The sequence below is a fragment of the Salvia hispanica genome, chromosome 3, assembly GCF_023119035.1.
Source record: "Salvia hispanica cultivar TCC Black 2014 chromosome 3, UniMelb_Shisp_WGS_1.0, whole genome shotgun sequence".
Taxonomy (NCBI): domain Eukaryota; kingdom Viridiplantae; phylum Streptophyta; class Magnoliopsida; order Lamiales; family Lamiaceae; genus Salvia; species Salvia hispanica.
In genome coordinates, this window is record NC_062967.1 from 55,035,312 (window position 1) to 55,055,948 (window position 20,637).

The following is a 20,637-nucleotide window of genomic DNA, read 5'->3' on the forward strand; positions in this document are numbered from 1 at the left end:
ACTACACCAAATTCTTCTTAACGTTTATTCTATTGTTATAAACAAATTCTTCTTAATGTTTCCTATCACTAACGTATGCCATTAACTACACCAAATTAATTGTGTAGACGAAGGGCCCAATTTAATTTTATAATTTTAATTAAATAAAATAAGAAACCATAAAAGGTGTTCTGTTCTATTTTATGCTATTTACTCTATTACATCAAATTAATTGCGTAGGGGAAAGGTCTAATTGGATTTATAATGTTAACTGAAGAATTACTTTATATAATTTAATCATCAAAGAATATAAGAAATTATAGCACATTTTCATATGGCAGATGCTAATTAATTTATATGAGAATTTCATTCTAGAGTCAAAAATTGTGATTCCATAAATACCCTCAAAACTCCCATTTGCAATTTCATAAATATCCCCAAAACTCCCCTTTTATATATGTATACATTTAGGTTTGAATAATATAAAAGAGATTACCTAGTTTGTTACTTAAATTACAAGCTTACAGACCTAACTCAGTAAGGGGGTAAATATTTTGATTATTATTCAAAAGCTTATCATGTGCGTAGATTACATTATTTGCAGGCGTAGAAATTAACAATAAACTCACTGTCGTATGCAGGACAGATAGAGTTGGAAGAAAGCGTAAAAACAATACAACTCGAACATAGCTCGAAATAAATGGGAATAGTTCGAATAAATCATAGTATTATCTCAACAATCAACAACTCTAAAAGAAATAATCCCTCCATCCCATAATATTTGGCACACTTTCCTTTAAGTTTGTTCCACAAAAGATGTCAATATTTCTTTTTTGGAAAAGGTTTCCTCTCACATTAATATAAATATAATATTTTCTCTCTTCACTCAACACACAAAACAACATCTCCTAAAATCATGTGCCACTTACCAAGTGTACCATCTACTATGAGACGGATGGAGTAATATTTAGCAGAAGCATTTGAGAGAAGAATAATATTATGTATGAAGACTTAATATATTCAGAATTCTTTATTTACTATCTTCTTCACTTTTATGCTCAACACCCACCACGCTCGTCACAACTCAACCCGCACATTTTTAAAACATATGCAAGGGTAAATACTTGATGCACTCAGTTAGGGGTGCCCACGGTTCAGGAACCGGCTGTTACGGTTCGGAACCGCCGGTTCCGGTTTTGGATATTGTTGAACCGGAACCGAACCGCGAGGGTGTTTCGCGGTTACGGTTCCGGTTCCAAAATCGCCGGTTTCGGTTTCTGTTTCAGTTCCGAACCGGCGTTTTTTCGACGGTTTTTTACGGTTTTTCACTGTTCCGAACCGTCGGTTTTTTGCGGTTCTGGTTTGATTTCACGATTTTTCGGCGGTTTTTTGCGATTCCGGTTTGGAACCGTCCGGAACCGACGGTTGCGGCACGGTTTCAGTCCGCAAATTTTTGAACCTGAACCGAACCACGGTTCAAAAATCGACGGTTTCGGTTCGGGTAAATTATCACGGTTTCGGTTCAGAACCGTAACCGGCGGTTACAGTTTCGGTTTTAACCGCCGGTTCGGTAAACCTTGGGTAGGCCTACACTCAGTGGACTCTTGTCGAAAACATTTTACAAAAAGTATCACTGCCTCAGTGTAATTCTCCAGCATCACAGCTGATGTCCACCGCTGTTCGGCCCGTCACATCATCGAAGTCGCGGTCCTAAACCGCCGTTACTCTCCATTCCTTGCGCCTCAATTTCTGTCACATCGTCATCCCTTGCTCCACCACTGCTATTCTCTAATTCATTATCCCTTCCATCTCGTTGGGACTCTCCTCTCTTCTTACTCTCGGTTGGAAGCTTGAATTTGGTGAAATAAAAAGAGTTGATTGGAAGTGGTGAATGTGGAATTGGTAGAACTAATTGAAAGTGGTGTGTATGCTGTTGGGATTTGGCTGAGATTTATGATATTATATTCTCTTTTTCTCAGTAACGGATATTTGTGGGGGAAGAACGTGGTGCTAGTAGATTGATATCATTTGGGCTGTGGACACAAAATTGGACTCAACGATAAAGAAATAAAAGATATTTTGGGCTTGTAACAAATGGCTTTTTAAATTAAAAGAATTGTACTTGCAAAAACAATAATTGCTTTGGCCCAAAAATGTAGAATCCTTCTTTCGACCAAAGAAACAAAGGCGAAAAACTTTCAAATGCACAAACAACGTCTTTTCAAATAAATAAAAATGTAGAAAAGGTCGGGGTGTTACATAATACTAGTACCATTACTTTTGTAATTCAGTCCTTATGCATCTTATGCAAATGGAACACTTTTAAGTTTGACACTTATATTTTGCTCTAATTTGAGTAGTAAAACGTCCATCTACAACTTTGGGCGCTTATTTCCAATTTTTTATTCCTTTCTTTTCTGAATACTTCGTTCGTCCCAGCCTAGGTGACACATTTCCTTTTTGCAAATGTTTTGTGAAAATGATACTACCTGCGTCCCAGTCTAAGCAAGACATTTCATTTTTGCACATGTTTTGAAAAAATAATACTCCTTCCGTCCTAAGGAAGATGGCCTTTTCCTTGGATGAAAATAAAGTAATATAGAGAAAACAAAGTAGAAATAAAGGTGTTTCCATTTTTAATAATGAGTCATCTTGAGTGAGACAAACTAAAAAGGAAAGTGTCATCTTCAATGGGACAAAGGAAAAATTAAATAGTTAAAGTGAAGAGATAGCAAAGTATGAGAATGAATAATGTATAAGAAAATCTCTTCTATATTATTTTATCTCTTGGGGCATGTTCAAGTAGCTATAAATGGGCAGGAAATAGTGTATTTCTTGGCTTCAAACTTTGTTCATGTTACTTATATGTTTTCAAGTCAGCCCTGGAATAGATCTGGGCCCGCACTGTTTGAGCCACGAATACCATTATTTCTATTCTCGATCTTTAGGTGGTTTTCCATTCTTGCATTGTGAGTTGTGCCAAGAAATGAGACACGTATACCTCATTTGCTCATGCCCATTTACCCTATATACTTTATTTGATCCCAAAATGAAGTAAAAAATTTGGAGGTGGCGGGATGTGAAATTTTTTGGGACGAGGGCATTTTAGGCAGAACACTATTTATACCCTTTCAATTAAATGACAAAATAAGGCAGATTATTCTATTTTCGGGTCTAATTATTGGATGTTGAACAACAGTAATTGCCAAAAGTTACTAGGTTAAATAGTAACTAATCTCATCAAGATTATATTCTAGGCTTTCCATATCAATTAAAATGAACTCACCCTTATTTTACTTTCTCTCCATTTTAACTACTCTCTCTTTACCAACTAAGTTGAGTTAATATTGTTGGGCACGATGATTAAGAAATTGTATTGAAAAGTAGGAGAGAGGAATAAAATAGGAAAATTCACCGTCGGAGGAGGCGACGACGAACAACCGCAACGAGCAAAAACCGGAAACCCAAGGGAAACGTTCAGTGTCGTATCGGGAAACCGCCAGGATGGTCAATCATTTTATCTATGGTATGACTTGATTCCATATCAATCACATATATTACACTCCTGATCTCGTGTGATTTCTTTCCAACACTCCCCCTCAAGTTAAGTAACGGGGTTCCCGATACTCAACTTGCCTAGTACTTCTTGAAACGACTTTGAGTTCACCGCCTTCGTCAGAATGTCAGCCAGTTGGTCTTCGGACTTGACATATGGCATTTCAACTATCTTTGCTTCGATGTTCTCCTTAATGAAGTGCCTATCCACTTCCACATGTTTGGTTCGATCATGCTATACCGGGTTTTCCGAGATGCTGATTGCCACCTTGTTTTCACAGAAGAGTCCACACGATTGGACTGGGTAAAGATCTAACTCTGTCGTGAGTTTCCTTAGCCATAATATCTCTGTCAACCCACTTCTAATTCCTCGAAATTCTGCCTCTGCACTAGAGAGTGCCACCACTTTCTGTTTCTTGCTTCTCCATGTCACAAGGTTACCTCCAACAAAGGTAAGATATCCCGCGGTTGACTTCCTGTCGTTCGGTTTCCCTGCCCAGTCGGCATCAGTAAATCCATGTATCTCCACGTGATTGTGTTTCTCAAATATGAGCCCCTGCCCAGTTTACACGATTGTATTTCTCAAATATGTCTCCTTTATATTCTTCTTGAGGTGCATGCATAAACTGACTCACCACTCCTATAGCATAAGCAATTTCTGGCCTTGTGTGGGAAAGGTAGATCAGCTTCTCAATTAGTCTCTGATATCTTCCTCTATCTGTCGGTTTGGCTCCTTCCCTCATCTGTAATCCATAGTGTTTGCTGGCTTGCAGTCTAGCATCCCAATCTCAGCTAGCAAGTCCAATACATATTTCCTCTGATTTATAAATATCCCCTTCTTCGACCGTCAGACTTCTATTCCCAGAAAGTACTTCAAAAGACCCAAGTCTTCATTTCAAATTCCTAAAACAAGTTCTTCTTTAGCTACCTTTTTAGTAAGAGGATCATTTCAAATTCCTGAAACATGAGATAATGTAGGAACATATAAACAATTCTTATGGCGGAGTGTAGGGGATATCTCAATAGTCCCGGAACCCACAACAGTAATTAATTCCCCATTAGCAGTCCGAATATATGTCTTAGTGACTTCCTCATAAAAATCAACAAAATCATTCTTTTCTGGAGACATAGTATCAGTCGCACCACAATCAAATATCCATCCTCTCATATGTGTTTCAGATATATTTTGGACATGAAAATATTGTACAGGGGTGCAAAAGAATTTTCAGACACATAAGTGGGGTCAATTTCATATTTCAGAGAGTCAGGGGTGCATTTAATCAAGGCATGGGGTTTATTTTCGAAATCATCAATCTGGTGGGGGTATATTTGCAATACTTTAGACTTTCTAGGGTTTGGCTTAAAACCAAACCCTTTACCTCCTAGAATTGGTGCCGCCCCTCCTGTCTCTGTCCGCTCGGCTAGGTTTCCGGCACCCCGTATGTTGCTGCCGCTAGATTGATCGTCCTGGCGGTTTCCCGATACGACACTGAACGTTTCCCTTGGGTTTCCGATTTTTGCTCGTCGCGGTTGTTAGTCGCCGCCTCCTGCGACGGCGAATTTTTCCTGAGCCTGTGTGGTCCTCGTCTTCTATCGCTCCTCCCACCATTCCGGACACCCCAATTGTTTAAAGCAAGTGTACCATGTGTATTTTTGTTTCCCACAGTGGGAACACCACAATTTTGATGTGTCGGGGCGGTTTTCCCGTCGGCTGGTGGCGGCGGGGCGTGACGGAGGTCCGTTCCGGTGCGGCTGACGATTGCTCTGTGCGGCGAACCCGTGACCGATCTCCCTAAGTGATGAATCTGTGTTACCGCCGTCGGTGTCAACGGTGGGTGCAGCGGATGTCAGTGGCATGATTTGACGTCGAGCCGCCTCCGTCTTCACCCATCGGTAGGCTGCCGCTACTGATGGGTATGGAACCTCCTTCAAGATTTCTCGTCGGATTGAGTCGTACTCCTGATTCAGTCCCGTTAGGAACTTGATCAGCCTCTTGTCGCTCGAATGCACCCTGTACTGACCGACTCCCTTGTCGCATTAAGTCACAGGTTGCTTGTGGCAGCGATCAATATCCACCCATAACCCGTGGAGTTTCCGGTAATATGTCTCCAAGTCGAGATTTCCCTGTCTAATTGCAATTACTTTTTCTTCTTGATCGTAGATGAGATATTTGTCCGCCTTGCTCTCAAAGGTCACGGCGAGGTTGTCCCACAACGCCTTCGATGTTTGGTTGTGGGCAAAGTCTGAGATGATGTCGTTCTCGATGTTGTCGACGATCCACGAGAACACCACTAGGTTGTTCTCTTCCAATTCATCGAACCCTTTGCTCCCTGGTTCTGGGGGGGTCGATTTTTATGTAGGAGTACGCCCCTCGGCCTCCGATCTTCACCTTGATCAGTCTCGACCATATAGGGTAGTTCTTCCAATTCAATTTGAATGCTATGGTGATGCTCTTGTTGTTCCTTAAGCTTTTCGTCTATTCCTGATTGGGTTTTGTATCTTGGGTTTTGTATCTTCCTCCGTGTCTGATATGTTTTCGGTGTAGGATTGGTTTTTCTGGACTTGATTTTGGCTAAAAACGGGTCGGGTATTGGTATATGTTGACTATGATGAAATTTTTCTGAGCCAGGATCGTTACTGCTCTGAGGCCATGTTAGAAATATGTAGAATGATTCATTCTTATTCACTAAAAAATGTACAAGGATTATAGAGTTTATATAGACTGGGCTATCTCTATACATGGTAAACCTAATTTAGATTTATTTGCATTCTATTTATGGTGTGACTTGATTCCATATAAATCACATATATTACGCTCCTGATCTCGTGTGATTTCTTTCCAACAGTTTTGTTTTTTATCAAGAAAAGGAAATGACTCAACTTAGTTCGAACATTCCAAAAAGGAATATGACTCAACTTAGTTGGGACGGAGGGAGTATTTACGTGCGAAAATGAAATATCTCGCTTAAGACACATTATTCTTACTTTACTTTTCTTCTACGTTAACTATTTATTACTCCTTCCGTCCCATTTTGGCAGTCTCAGTTTACTGTTTTTGGATGTCCACTTTAGAAGTCACGGTTAGAATATTCCATAAATGATAATATGCCCTACATTCTACTAACCTTTTTCCACTCACATTTTATTATAAAGCTAGTATATAAAATTAGAACTCACATTCCATTATCTTTTTTAACCAACTTTCCTTTACATTTCTTAACATTCATGTCGAACTTAAATAGGACTCCTAAAGTGAGACGGGGGAGTATCATTTCCACAAAATCCCTGGAAAAAAAAAAATGTATCACTTAGGTTAAGACAGGGTGAGTATTAAAATAACTAGAATTATACTCACTCTGTCCCCCACTCTAACTGGAGCATATCTAATTCGGCACCAGATTTGATGTGGTATTGTTTTGTGAGTAATGTGGAGAGAATAAAGTAAGAGAGAGAAAAAGTAGAGAGAGCGATGTTTCCATATTTAGAAATGTGTCATTTAGAGCGAGACATCTCAAAAAGGAAAATGTGTCATTTTGGCACTCTCAGTTTACTGTTTTTGGATGTCCACTTTAGAAGTCACGGTTAGAATATTCCATAAATGATAATATGCCCTACATTCTACTAACCTTTTTCCACTCACATTTTATTATAAAACTAGTATATAAAATTAGAACTCACATTCCATTATCTTTTTTAACCAACTTTCTTTTACATTTCTTAACATTCATGTCGAACTTAAATAGGTCTCCTAAAGTGAGACGGGGGAGTATCATTTCCACAAAATCCCTGAAAAAAAAAAAGAAAATGTATCACTTAGGTTAAGACAGGGTGAGTATTAAAATAACTAGAATTATACTCACTCCGTCCCACTCTAACTGGAGCATATCTAATTCGGCACCAGATTTGATGAGGTGTTGTTTTGTGAGTAATGTGGAGAGAATAAAGTAAGAGAGAGAAAAAGTAGAGAGAGTGATGTTTCCATATTTAGAAATCTGTTATTTAGAGCGAGACATCTCAAAAAGGAAAATGTGTCATTTAGAGTCAAACGGATGGAATAATAAAATATTCAATGTGGAAGATTTTGAAAGATCTAATTTTGCAATTGAAGAGGAGGAAGACAACAGTTGTATTCTCCGCACAATTAACTTGCAAATAAATTGAAGAGAAGTAAGACAACAGATGTATTCTAAGCACAATTAACTTTCCACTAGAATGGAATTTTCGACCCTCACTCCTACACAGTGGTAGTAGGAAATTTTCTTACTATAGTTAGAAGCTTTCTCTTCTCTCACTGAAGTATTTTAAATTTGTATTATGGAAAAGATCATACGTAAAATCTAAAGACACTACACATAGAAATCAAGGGAGTGTAACATATCATCATCTTGACTTAGCTCGGAGATCCAAAACTAATCTCTGAATTTTGAATTCATAGCTGCACGTTTAGGATTCAATTAATTTACATGCTATTAAATGTGTTCTAGATCTATAGAATTAATCTGCATGCATAAAATTGTTATCAGAGTGTAATACTCCTAATAGGGAGACTCTTCATTGAGCATTCCCCGCCAATATCTACACTTTGATAAACGAAAATTGAAAGCACAATGTGTTTTTAAGCCAAGATGATACTACACATTACAAGCCTGGAGTTGCGGAGGATGAATATTCTTGCATAAAATCAATGGTATTCAACACTGAAGAGGCCTCTCATAAGTTGGGGGTAGAGACGGGCAGCGCTCGTTCATCTGGGCATATGCCTCCAGAGTGTTGTAGAGTGGAAGCTCCATTTTATACTCACCCAAGATCTGGCAGAACGGCAGCTGGTCCACTTCATTGTTACACCAATGTGGAAATCTTGTTGCGTTGTTCTCAAATATTTTGAGCATGTAAGCATCTCTGATCTGACACCACCAAAACAAGCCAATGTAAGCAGACAACGGTGCGTGAATCAATCATCTGTGAGGTCCAAAGTATAGATACTCACTGTGAACTCGGTTACTTGGATGGAATTGGATACTGGACCAAATACTCCAGCCGCTTTATACATAGCCAGAATAAAGGCCACACACGTTGTAGACTTACCATCACTGTAAACCCATTCATCCTGTTCTGGGATAGTTAGTAACTGATCGAAAGTTATGCCTCGCTTTTCTGTCTCAGCTAGAATTTCATGCAGGCCAAGATCCTACAGGGAAATAAACAATCAATATCGAGAGGAATCCACCACATGTAGCTAAATCAGGATGCAGCCCATTTTCTTAACAACGGTAAAAACAATACAATTGTAGTTTAATTATAGTCTATGAACTCAATTTTATCCCTCAAGACCCCACTAATTCTGCAATAATGACAAAATACTTCACCTTTGTCCCAAGCCGCATGTTAAGAGCTTCATTCCACATGTTTGCAGCATATGCTGGCTGCATTCTAGTCCACATAGACATGACAGAAATGACCTGTAGATAATCTTGTGCTCAGTCAATCCATCTTATGTACAAACTATTGATTTAAACTTAGGGCATGCATGAACTAAACAGCGTAGAGTAATTGTATGTCATAAAATTCATGGGTGAGAATAAAGCTCTGCCCATCTTAGTCCAAACAGAGATACATACCAAGTGAGCATCTAGTGGTGGAGGGTAATTATCAGCTACAGTGTCAATCCAACTAAAGATCATGTTGTGATAACCATATGGCTTGCCTGACATCTGCCGAGCATACTCCCAGGCTGCAGTGTTGTTAAACTTAGCACGTACTTCGGGATGTAGGGGTAACAGCGCAATTTGTGGATTAGAACTATCCTTGAGTGCCATATTCCACCATTCATCCCAAGGAATTACAGCAATAATTTCTTCACCCTGGACAAGTCAGCTTACCACATCAATATGCCAATTCTATGATTTTACAGCTTCGTAGGATTTCTCAGCAGGAACCTTGCTCCAAGCAATATCCCAAGCTCTTACCAAACAAAAGTAAAATACAGAAAATTCTCACTTGCTTGATCCACAAGGTCAAAACCAGAAGTCAATTCCCATTGAATTAGTACTCAATCAGAGAACATGACACATAAAGTTTAAATACTTTCAAGAATAATCTGACAGTCGAGGGTTGAAAAGGAAACAGGTCTGCCTAGTCTAAATTCGTCTTCATGAGCATCATAAAACAAGAACCATACGCAAGAGAAAATAGAATCCACAAGGATATATTAGACACATACCTTTTCATTTTCATGTCCGGATTCACCAACCCAAAGATTACCCATTTCGTCCTTCAAGCATACAGCTGTATGTCCAGCAAATGCACCAGTGACCCACTTTTCCAGTGTCTCAAATCCACCCCAGCGTCCACGGATCTTTGAAACAGCTAAGAAGTCACCAGAATGCACATCTATTGGCTTGATGGTAGTACGCCATGGTTGATGGCGTTTTTCAAATGATGCACCCATGTGTTTTTCCAGGAAAGCTAGATTAGCACTCTGACCCCATCCAGTGTTTGAAAATAGCGGCAGGATATCAACCAACGAAAGGAAAGTCCCAAGCATTCCGGATGGCATAAGAAAAACAGAGATCCCATGCTGCTTTACCTGCTCAGGATGCTCAAATTGTCAACTTGTTCCTTATAAAGAAATCAACCATTATGAAGTACAGAAGTAGACATATATAAGCATGTGCTCACATATTCTATTTCGGCGGGTTCCTCCCATGATTCGATATCCAGTGTGTGGTCTCGGGCAGAGAAATAGTAATCCCAAGTGACCCTATAAGGAGTTGCAAATACATACAAATCCATGCACGACCAGCTATGGGCAGCGGCAGTCTGAAAGATTGGTGGCGTTCAGTTTAACATTTCACTCCAATGGATAAGAATAAGCACAAACACAATTACAAGAATAAGACTATAATCAGCACATGAAAAACAATAAAGTGTGATGCACATAGTGTGAAGCTATTACTCCCTCCGTTCCCTCATAGTCGAGTCATAATTCCATTTTGGGAAGTTCCTCGTAGTTGAGTCATTTCCGTATATAGTACTCCCTTTGTCCCTTGTTAAGTGATTCACATTGCTTTTTGGATGTCCCAAGCTAAGTGAGTCATTTCATTTTTTGGTACTTTCTCTCTTACTTTTTTCCCCTCTACTTTTTATCTATCTTACTTTATTCTCTCCACTTTCTTAAAACATGTGCCATAAAGAAATGCCTCAATAAGTTAGGGTGGAGGGAGTACTATTAATAAACACTTTTTTTCACACTTACTTTATTCTCTTCACTATGCTCACTTTCTACTCTATTCTCTCTATTTTGTCCTCTGTATAACTTTTTTATCTATGTACTTAACATACTAAATATCAATTTCTTAAACTTAATGCTGAAAAGCTTCAGCTCAACTATGAGGGAACGAAGGGATTACTACTATTACTTAATATGAAAATCTATCATCTAACAGAATCAAATATCCAGCAAATTTATGTTTTTGAAAATCAATAAGCAGGGTAAAGACAATATGCAAAGTGTAGGTAAACGTTCAATACACATAATAACAGCAACCAAAATATGTATGTGAGCAATCACGGACCGAGAGGTGGATGACGCCGCCGCCAATTCCCCTATCGCCGGTGCCGGTGAGCTCGATCCTGGCTTGATTGTCGAAGAAACAGGAGCCGTTCCAGTTAATCGTGCCGTTTTCGGGCGCCAAGGAGCCGATATACTGCGGAAGCAAGTCGACGGCGCTGTGGATGTTGTTGAGCACAGGCCAGGAGACCTGACGCGGCAGCACGGGGAGCACGTCAGTGAATCGAACAGGGACCTTCAGTGCGGTCCCGAATTGAATCCGAAACCCTAACCCGACGAGAATAAAGGACAATAGCCACCGCACCGCTCTCTCATGAGAAGACATGCCTTGTGATGATCGGATTGAACCCAATTCAGCCGGAATTTGGCGGTTGGGGGTTTGATTTTATCAACTCAAGGCCTCTCTCTGATTTGCCTACTGAAATGGAAGACGAAACGATGTACAGGTGTCCACTCACAAATTGTCAACTCAACAATTTCCCATTCTAATTTTGTAAGTATTATCCATTTCTGAAAAATATAAATTGACCCTAAAATTCTGGACAAGATTAAATTTATTCGATTAATATGCTTATATATTTTTTAGGAGACAAGCTGTAATGATTGATGAGTACAATAAATAACATTTGAATCCTTCCCCGTAGCATTTACTCCATCCGTCCCATTTTAGGAGTTCCATTTTAGAAGTTTTGATTGAATTCGGTACGAGTTTAAAGAAATGTAAAGAAAAGTTGGTGAAAAAAGATAGTAGAATGTGGAACTTACTTTTTAATATTAGTTTTATAATAAAATGTTAATGGGAAAAAGTTAGTGGAATGTGAGCCTAATATCATTTATGGAATATTCCAACCGTGACTCCTAAAGTGAGACATCCAAAAATGATAAATCGAGACTCCTAAAGTGGGACGGAGGGAGTACCAATTAATTTGTCATAAATTTTATAAAGTCGGGTTACCCCCGGATACCCGTACCCAATTTCTGTCAAATTTATTGTTCCAATACTCGCCCCGCAACATACGGGGATTATCCGATACCAGTGACGGTATCCCGTACCCGATCCTCAGTAGAAGGAGGAACGTCATTCTGGGTAAGAGCAATTATGGATTTCGGTGGAACCGACTTTTCCCTCTTTGATGTGTCCATCTTGTCAACCCTGGCTCTCAGTTCTATCAACTCCTTAACAAAGGAGCTTTCCTTGGCTTCATCAATAGCAGCTACTCTCCTAGACTTGTGTCTCTCATTTGACCACCCCATGATATTTGCAGCAAACTCTTCGATGACCGCCATGGCGTCTGGTCCACTCTTTTGTGGGAATCCTCCATTAGCTCCTGAATCCAACATAGCAACAATCTTTTCAGTAAATCCATTATAAAAAATGCCTGATGGTCCACAGAGAAACCGTGGTTGGGGCATTTGAGGAGGAGACCCTTGAAACGTGCGATAACTTCATAAAAAGGTTTGTCATGTCCTTGCACGAATTGGAATATTTTCACTCTTGCGCTTTACGATGGCCTCCCGGCGGATAGTATTTATACGAGAAGACCGCCATTATATCCTTCCATGTCGAGACTTGCTCTACAAGCACGAACTCAAATCACTCTTTAGCGGAATCAATTAATGAGAATGGAAAGAGTCTTACCCTTGTGGCGTCATCGGCGACGCCATTCAGCTTGAGTCACAAACTTTGTAAGATGGCGGTTTGCGTACTCGCTGGCTCTTCCTGCAAACGGACATTGTTCCACCCTTTGTATAAGGGCATCTGCAGCTCGAAGTTGTTTGCATCAACATGAGGACCCTTGGGAAAGGTCACTGCATTCCCACGATTGAACATATGCATCACAAGTACTATCTCCCTGTTCCTCCCGTCCTGCTCATCCGTAGCCGCATTTTTTGTGGCCTTTTCATCTATCAGTTGTTGAACCAGTCGTCGCAATGCTTCAACTTCTTCTCGGGTGTTGTCTCCCATCTTGCATTGGTCACTTTTAATTCTATTACGAGTCTTTTCAATATCTAGATCGATCGGTTCCAAGATATTCTACCCAAAACGCATTCGCATGCACGACCTGTAGGAAACAAATTAAAACTCAAATTAAAAACAAAAATAAAATCCAAAGTAGTAAAATAGTTCGTTTAAAGATATCAGTCACAGAAGTGAAAGTTATCCCTGACAATAGCGCCAAAAACTTGATGTACTTTTTATTAGCGCTAAATAAACCTGCAAGTATACAGAGTATATATAGTATAGCTAAAGGTCAGTACCGGATATCGAACACAGGGAAGACAATCACAGACTATCTATCTTTTACTAAGTTTTTTCTACAATTTGGAGAAACAAAGGTTATTGGGTTTTTGAAATTAAAATTGTAAAAACAATGAAATCAAGTAAACAATTGCAAATAAAACACAGAGATAGACCAAATGAGATAAGGGAATTCCAAGGATGTGCTTTTACAGTTATGGTTATACAAGTTCCAACTACAACACCCTAGCACAGTTCATCCTTCACTAGAACGAGGCATGTAAATATTGTCCATGGAGCACAAAGTAGATTACAGACACAAGGGGCGTCAATCCTAGATTTGTAACTCCTAAAAGCTTCTAAGACTCATAATATTCTCGCTCTCAATTAACAATGCAGTTTTGGGGAAGCTAATTGTAGCATCAACTAAGCTCTTCTAACTCGCAAACCTCTTCTCATGATTATGTTCCAAGTCAATAGATCATCATAATGTGTCACTCAAACATGAAGCAATTATCCAACACTTAGAATAGAAGCAAAGTAATGAACAAAACGGATATTAAATACATAGGAACTGTATAAACACCAAAGTCGTTATTAACACATCCCTAGAATTCTATGAGTTTAGTTACACATGATGGAATAAGCTAAACGCATAGTTTGTAGGGAAACCATAGAAAACATTAAAACAAAAGCAATAGAACCCATAGGTTGAATCTTGTAGTCTTGAAACCGCACTTCAAATGCCTTGGATCTTGATGAACTGTGGAAAGAACTCTCAAATATTATGCTGTGGAAAATAATTGGAAAAAGGTTATTTGATGAAGTTTAAGGGGGTATTTATAGCTCCAGGGTCAAATTCCTTTGATATGGTAAATCCTTCTTCTGGTATGGTAAGTCTTGGAGAGAAAATAGAGCAAATTTTGTGCGCCGCGTTTTTCCAATGGGCCACTGTTCAGTGGTCGTTGCAAATCATTCTGTAGCTTCTGTCTCTTGATCAACGGTCGTTGCATTTGTTTCAGCGGTCACTAGCAATCATTCCATAGCTACTAATCTAACTGAGCGGTCGTTGCGCACAATCCAGCAGTTGCTGCGCATGTTCGTCTTTTTAGCTCTAATTTTTTGAAGTGGACTGCTACATGGATAGTGGTCGATGGCGGCCAACAGTCACTGGCTGAGATGTAGCGGACCGCTGACTGGCTTAAATACTCTAAATTTCCATCTTCGACTTTTTGCTATCTTTTTAGGCTCTATTTTGCACATTTCACACAAAACACGTCAAAATACCAAAATAAATAAAATATGAAAATAAATGACATGTAATCCAACTTTGACACTCAAAACAAATCAAATAATGGCCTTAAAACAGTGCAAAATCTGAGCCTATCATGGTGTAGCCAGCCCCACGGCCCAACGGCAACGATCATCTGGATCATACCACAAGAGATCACACATTGGTCCTTCATGTTAGACCTAAAAGTCCAGGAAACAGGTTCATGAAGGAACTGGCAGCGGAAGCGGTTTTTACGTGGGATTATCATAATTTAATAATTATTAATCAAGCAAATAAATCACATAATAATCAGATCTATTTAGCAGATTATTTAGACAAAATCTATTCGCGTAATTTTCACATGTATCATGCTCATAACTTGAATTAATCATGCTTTAAGAATATTGAAACCTAAAACATATTTTTCTACGGAGCAGAAATAATACCTAATTAATTCTCCAAATGATTGATGATGGCTAGCAGCTTCTCCACGTAATGCATTGAATACTAAACCATGGATCTTCTCTCTGGTTCCCGAACTGTACTCCAATATCAGTGTGGGCTGATCTCACCGGAATATTAGGACTTAAATAAAGAAGACAGAAATTCTACTCCACGGAGGAGAAGGAAAAATCGCGCAACTCCTATTGGGGGGGTGGGGGGGGGGGGGGGGGGGGACGAAAATTTTGAGAGAAAAAAAATGAGTTGTGTTATTTTTCTGTCTCCTTTATTCTCCTATTTATATTAAGTTCCTTTTGGGCCCAGACAGGGATCTATGGAAGGTTTTGGATATGAGCTCATCCAATTTACTTTTTACTAATTAAATTGAACCCACAATTTAATATAAGCTTTAATTGGAATATTACGAGCAGCCACTACAGAAGTAATATTGAACTCTCCTCATCCAAATCCGAAATTATAAGTAAGCCGGGTTTTCGTTTTAACTTTTATTTCCCGCGCTTAAGATAAAAATTCCCATTAATTAATTAATGTCTGCTATGGACTTAATTAATTAATTTCTTATTTATTCCAAGAGTGGACTTAGCATGAAACGCTTATTTATTATCCATAGGGTGATCAAACTCCAACTAGCTAGGTTTCGAATAATAAAACCTTGTTTCGCGCTCCTCTTGAGGACATTATCAAACGAGACTCACCTCGCGCACGATTCAACATAATAGCAATCCTAGCACCGCTAGATATTAATCACCACTACCCAATATATCAGGATTATTGGGTTACGAAAAACCCGCACCATTTGATAAGTCAAAGTAATGCATAATCAATACCGTATGCTCAATGCTAACCTACATTGATTAAGAAACAAATATTTATCACGACCTCGCCTTTCAGTAGATAGCCCAAGGACAAGTCTTGCTTTGTTAGATCCGTTCAGTGCTATACCATACCAATGTCATCTTATTTCAGTAAGGCTTAGAAATATGCGGACTGACATTGCAACCTTTCATGATGGATAGTCTAATTCCATCTAGGTTGTGAAATTCTTCTTTTTCTTTGTTTAGGACTGACCGTATTACCTTAAAGTGGACGCCGCCCACAACCGGTCTACTAAAACAAAGACTTAGACTTTGGTAAGTAAACTTATACATTTAAACATGCAATTAACATCCATTAAATGTAAAACATAACAACATTATGACAAAAATAATCTGTTTTATTCCTTAAAAAATAAAATAAGAGTTCTACAGTATTCAATCACTCGAAACGTGATTTCTAGTATACAAACTCTAACAGTTCCACTCGTTTAGACTAACAGAGTCGCCAAAAAACATAAAGTTAAACCATATTGCAAGCATTTGTTTGTACCTATGTATCCGATCTAAAGCTCGGATATTGTCCAAGGTGTCGAGTGATGGAGAGAGACTAGGGCTGGTTATTCGGTCGGTTCGGTTAATAACAAAATGCCTTCAAAAAACTAACCGGAACCGAACCGAAGATCGGTTCGGTTACTTAATTAACCGACTCGGTTAGAACCGGTCGGTTCTCGGTTATAACCGAACTAACCGAATTGATTTAACTTATTCAAATGTTTATTTTGCATGATTAAGGTTGTGATAGATAACTCAACCTACACCTAATCACACTATTAGTTTATCACCGAAAGTTGAATTAACTATTTCACGGCCATCCTTCAATGATCAATCATTCAATTCAATGATTCAATCTATAATATATAAAATTCTGAAATTTTCTCACAAAGATTGTTAATTGATTTTGTGTATTCTCAATTCTACGCATTTCTGCATGATTGTAAAACCGAAAACGTCAAATTTGTTATCATATTTTTTTGCATTTTAGTCATAATCATTCAATTTTATCCTACACCATAAAAAATTAATTCAAATTAAAATAGACTTTTTTGACATTGCAAATTTGCAATATGAGACTTTGACAAAATTTAGAAGTAAATTACAGATTATTATTATTATTATTATTATTATTATTATTATTATTATTATTATTATTTACAAGCAATACATGTATGATATATTTTTTAGGCTCTTTAATAGACTTAAACTTTAAATGATCTAAAATTTGAAAACTTTTCTCTAATAATAAGTGAAAGGTTATCTTATTTTTAAAATAGTAGTATTGCTTAAGCACTTGTTAACTTTGAGAGATCTTATTTTTAAAAATATATTTAGAAACTTTATTGAATTTGATATATTATAACTTTATAAGTATAAATAACTAATAGGTAACAAATTAAAATAGATTTTTTTGACATTGCAAATATGCAATATGAGACTTTGACAAAATTTGGAAGTAAATTACAGATTCTTCTATTGTGACAAAGTTTAAAAGTAAATTACAATTTCTGTTATTATTAATTAAAAATATAATTGAATTTAAAATTATTTATGGTTTTAACTTTTAACTTTTCATCTACTTTTATTATTATTATTATTATTATTATTATTATTATTATTATTATTATTATTATTATTATTATTATTATTATTATACTCCTATTTAAAAGTAATATATAAATTATTTAGGCACTTTAAAAGACTTAAACTTTACATGATCTATATTCTATACTTTAAAAACTTGTCTCCAATAATAAGTGAAGGGTTATTCTATATTTAAAATAGTAATTCTTAAGAACTTTATTGACTTTGAGATATAAATTTATAAGTATAATACTCTAATTGATAGTGACACAAATTAAAATGGATTTTGTTGACATTGATTTAGACAAAATTTAGATATAAATTACAATTTCTTCCATTGTGACAAAGTTTGAAGTAAATTATAATTTGTTCTAGTATTAAATAAACATATAATTGAAATTAAAATTGAATTTAATTTGGTTACCGGTTATAAACGATGGTTATCGGTTATAACCGATAACCGGCCGGTTATAACCGATAACCGACTTTTAGCAAAACTTAAAACCGGAACCGAACCGATAACCGTAAATGAAGAACTTCCACACATTGATTGGCAGGGGAGTGATCAATTGCTAACTCATCATTTAATTGCTAACTACAACTAATTTAAGGCTATAGGATTTTAGAAAACGTGTGGTCTACAATTTGTCACGTGTAATTTTCGTTTTTATTAATAAAATAAAAAAAGATAAAGAAAAACTCCAAATTAGGGTTTTGGATGAAAATGTAAATATAGTATTTCGAAAATATCAACACAATGCTTTGAGAATGTCAACACAATGCTTTGAGAATGTTAACCCATTGCTTATATTGACATTCTACATGTATTGTATTGACATATTTTATATAGTATGTTGACATTTCTGCTGCACGAAAACATTAAAAATTTTCGATTTTTTTTCAAATTTTGACTTTGGAACATATGCATGTTGGATATCGTTGGAATCCTTATGAAATTATCTTTAATTTGATACATGTTATATGAATTTAAAGTTTTGGGATTTCTTTTAAAAGTTAGTTATAACTAAACATGTAGTTAATTGACAATAATACCCCTATTGATATTTTTTGGAATTAATCCTACGGCCTTATTGACGTTTTTTCTTGATCGTATTGACATTTAGGAATTGATGATCTAAGCCCTTGAATATCTAATGGCTATTATTTAGTTGTAGTTAACAATTAAGTTATGAGTTAGCAATATAACTCTCCCCTTGATTGGCATTGTTAAAGTTTTGTATACTACAAATCACCTTTCGAGTGATTGAATACTATAAAATCTCTTATTTTATTTTCCAAAAAATAAAATAGATTATTTTTGACATAATAATGATGAAAGAGGAAAAAGAAGGAGAGATAAAAAAGAGTAAAGTAGGTGGTGTAAGTGATTAGATATTTTATTTTTTGTTGAAAAGGGAAATGGCTCAACTTTGTTGGAACGTTCCAAAAAGAAATATATATGACCCAACTTAGTTATGAAGGATAGAGTAATTTATTTGAAAAATATAATTATTGATATAGAGTAGTAGGAAAGCTACTAAAAAGAAAATCTGAAACGTTATAATCCATCCATTCCGTTATAAGTGATCAACTTTTCATTTTGGATTGTTCCATCATAAGTGATTGATTTTCTTTTTTAGTAAAAAATAATACCTTCGTCTCTTTTAATTTATTCTCTCTCTTACTTTATTCTCTCTTCTTTACTTTATTATTTCTTTATCTCTCCATCTTTTTCCTCTCTCGTACTTTATTATATTCATTTTACTCAATAAATACAACTCCATGTGTTCAATAGTCGTGGAGTCATTTTGTCTTGGTACGTTCCATAATAGTACAGTCATTTCTCTTACTAACAAAAGTCAACACATTTCTTATCTCTTACTTTACTCTCTTACGTTATTATCTCTTTAGCTCCCTACCTTTCCTGTCGTCACCTATGAAATAACGGACGGTATAACTTTAGGAACGCTTTTCCCTCCGGATCTGTTGCAGGAAAGGGATAATGTGGAACTTCGAGTTGTCAATTATATCCTTTATGGGAATGGTAAACCAATTCGAGGAATTTCTGATACAAATATTCAATTAGTTCGGACTTGTTTAGTATTGAATTGGGACCAAGACAAAAAAAGTTCTTCTAGTCAAGAAGCTCGTGCTTCTTTTGTTGAAATAAGGGCAAATGGTTTGATTCGACATTTCCTAAGAATCGATTTGCTGAAATCCACTATTTCATATAGCGGAAAAAGGAATGACCGATCGGGCTCAGGATTTCTCCCCACTAATGGCTCAGATTGCACCAATATAAATCCGTTTTCTTCCATTTATTCCAAAATAAGAATTCAACAACCTCTTAATCAAAATAAAAGAACTATTCATACGTTGTTGAATAGAAATATGGGATTCCAATCGTTGATAGTTTTGTCATCATCTAATTGTTTTCGAATGGGTCCATTCAACGATGTAAAATATCACAATCATAATGCGATAAAAGAATCAATTCAAATTACAAAAGATCCTGTAATTCCAATTAAGAATTTGTCGAAGCCTTTAGGAACAGCCCTTAGAATTGCGAATGTTTATTCATTTTACCATTTAATGATTCATAATCAGATCTTGGTAAATAACTATTTGCAACTTGACAATTTAAAACAGACTTTTCAAGTAATTAAATTTCAATATTATTTAATCGATGAAAATGAAAAAATTTATAACCCCCGTCCGTGCAGTAACATTATTTTCAATTTGAATTGGTATTTTATCCACCCCAATTATTGTCAAGAAAAATCTACAATAATGAATCTTGGACAGTTTATTTGTGAAAAAATATATCTAGCCAAAAACGCACCACACCTAAAATTAAAATCGGGTCAAGTTATACTTGTTCAAGTTGACTCTGTAGTAATACGATCAGCTAAGCCTTATTTGGCTACTCCAGGAGCAACTGTTCATGGCCATTATGGGGAAATCCTGTACGAAGGAGATACTTTAATTACATTTATATATGAAAAATCGAGATCTGGTGATATAACCCAAGGGCTCCCAAAAGTAGAACAGGTGTTAGAAGTGCGTTCGGTTGATTCAATATCGATGAATCTAGAAAAGAGGGTTG

At 36.8% G+C, this 20,637-nt stretch overlaps 1 protein-coding gene across 1 annotated transcript; it reads right to left on the reverse strand.

The window, feature by feature from the left end:
• Window positions 1-8,021: 8,021 nt before the first annotated feature.
• LOC125213837 lies at window positions 8,022-11,573 on the reverse strand. Its single transcript, XM_048114587.1, has 7 exons — window positions 11,109-11,573; window positions 10,213-10,353; window positions 9,755-10,120; window positions 9,153-9,395; window positions 8,901-8,993; window positions 8,522-8,722; window positions 8,022-8,438 (listed from the first exon to the last, which is right to left on the reverse strand). The coding sequence occupies exons 1-7, from the start codon at window positions 11,427-11,429 to the stop codon at window positions 8,226-8,228; spliced, it is 1,578 nt and encodes a 525-aa protein (XP_047970544.1). The 5' UTR covers window positions 11,430-11,573; the 3' UTR covers window positions 8,022-8,225.
• Window positions 11,574-20,637: the final 9,064 nt, after the last annotated feature.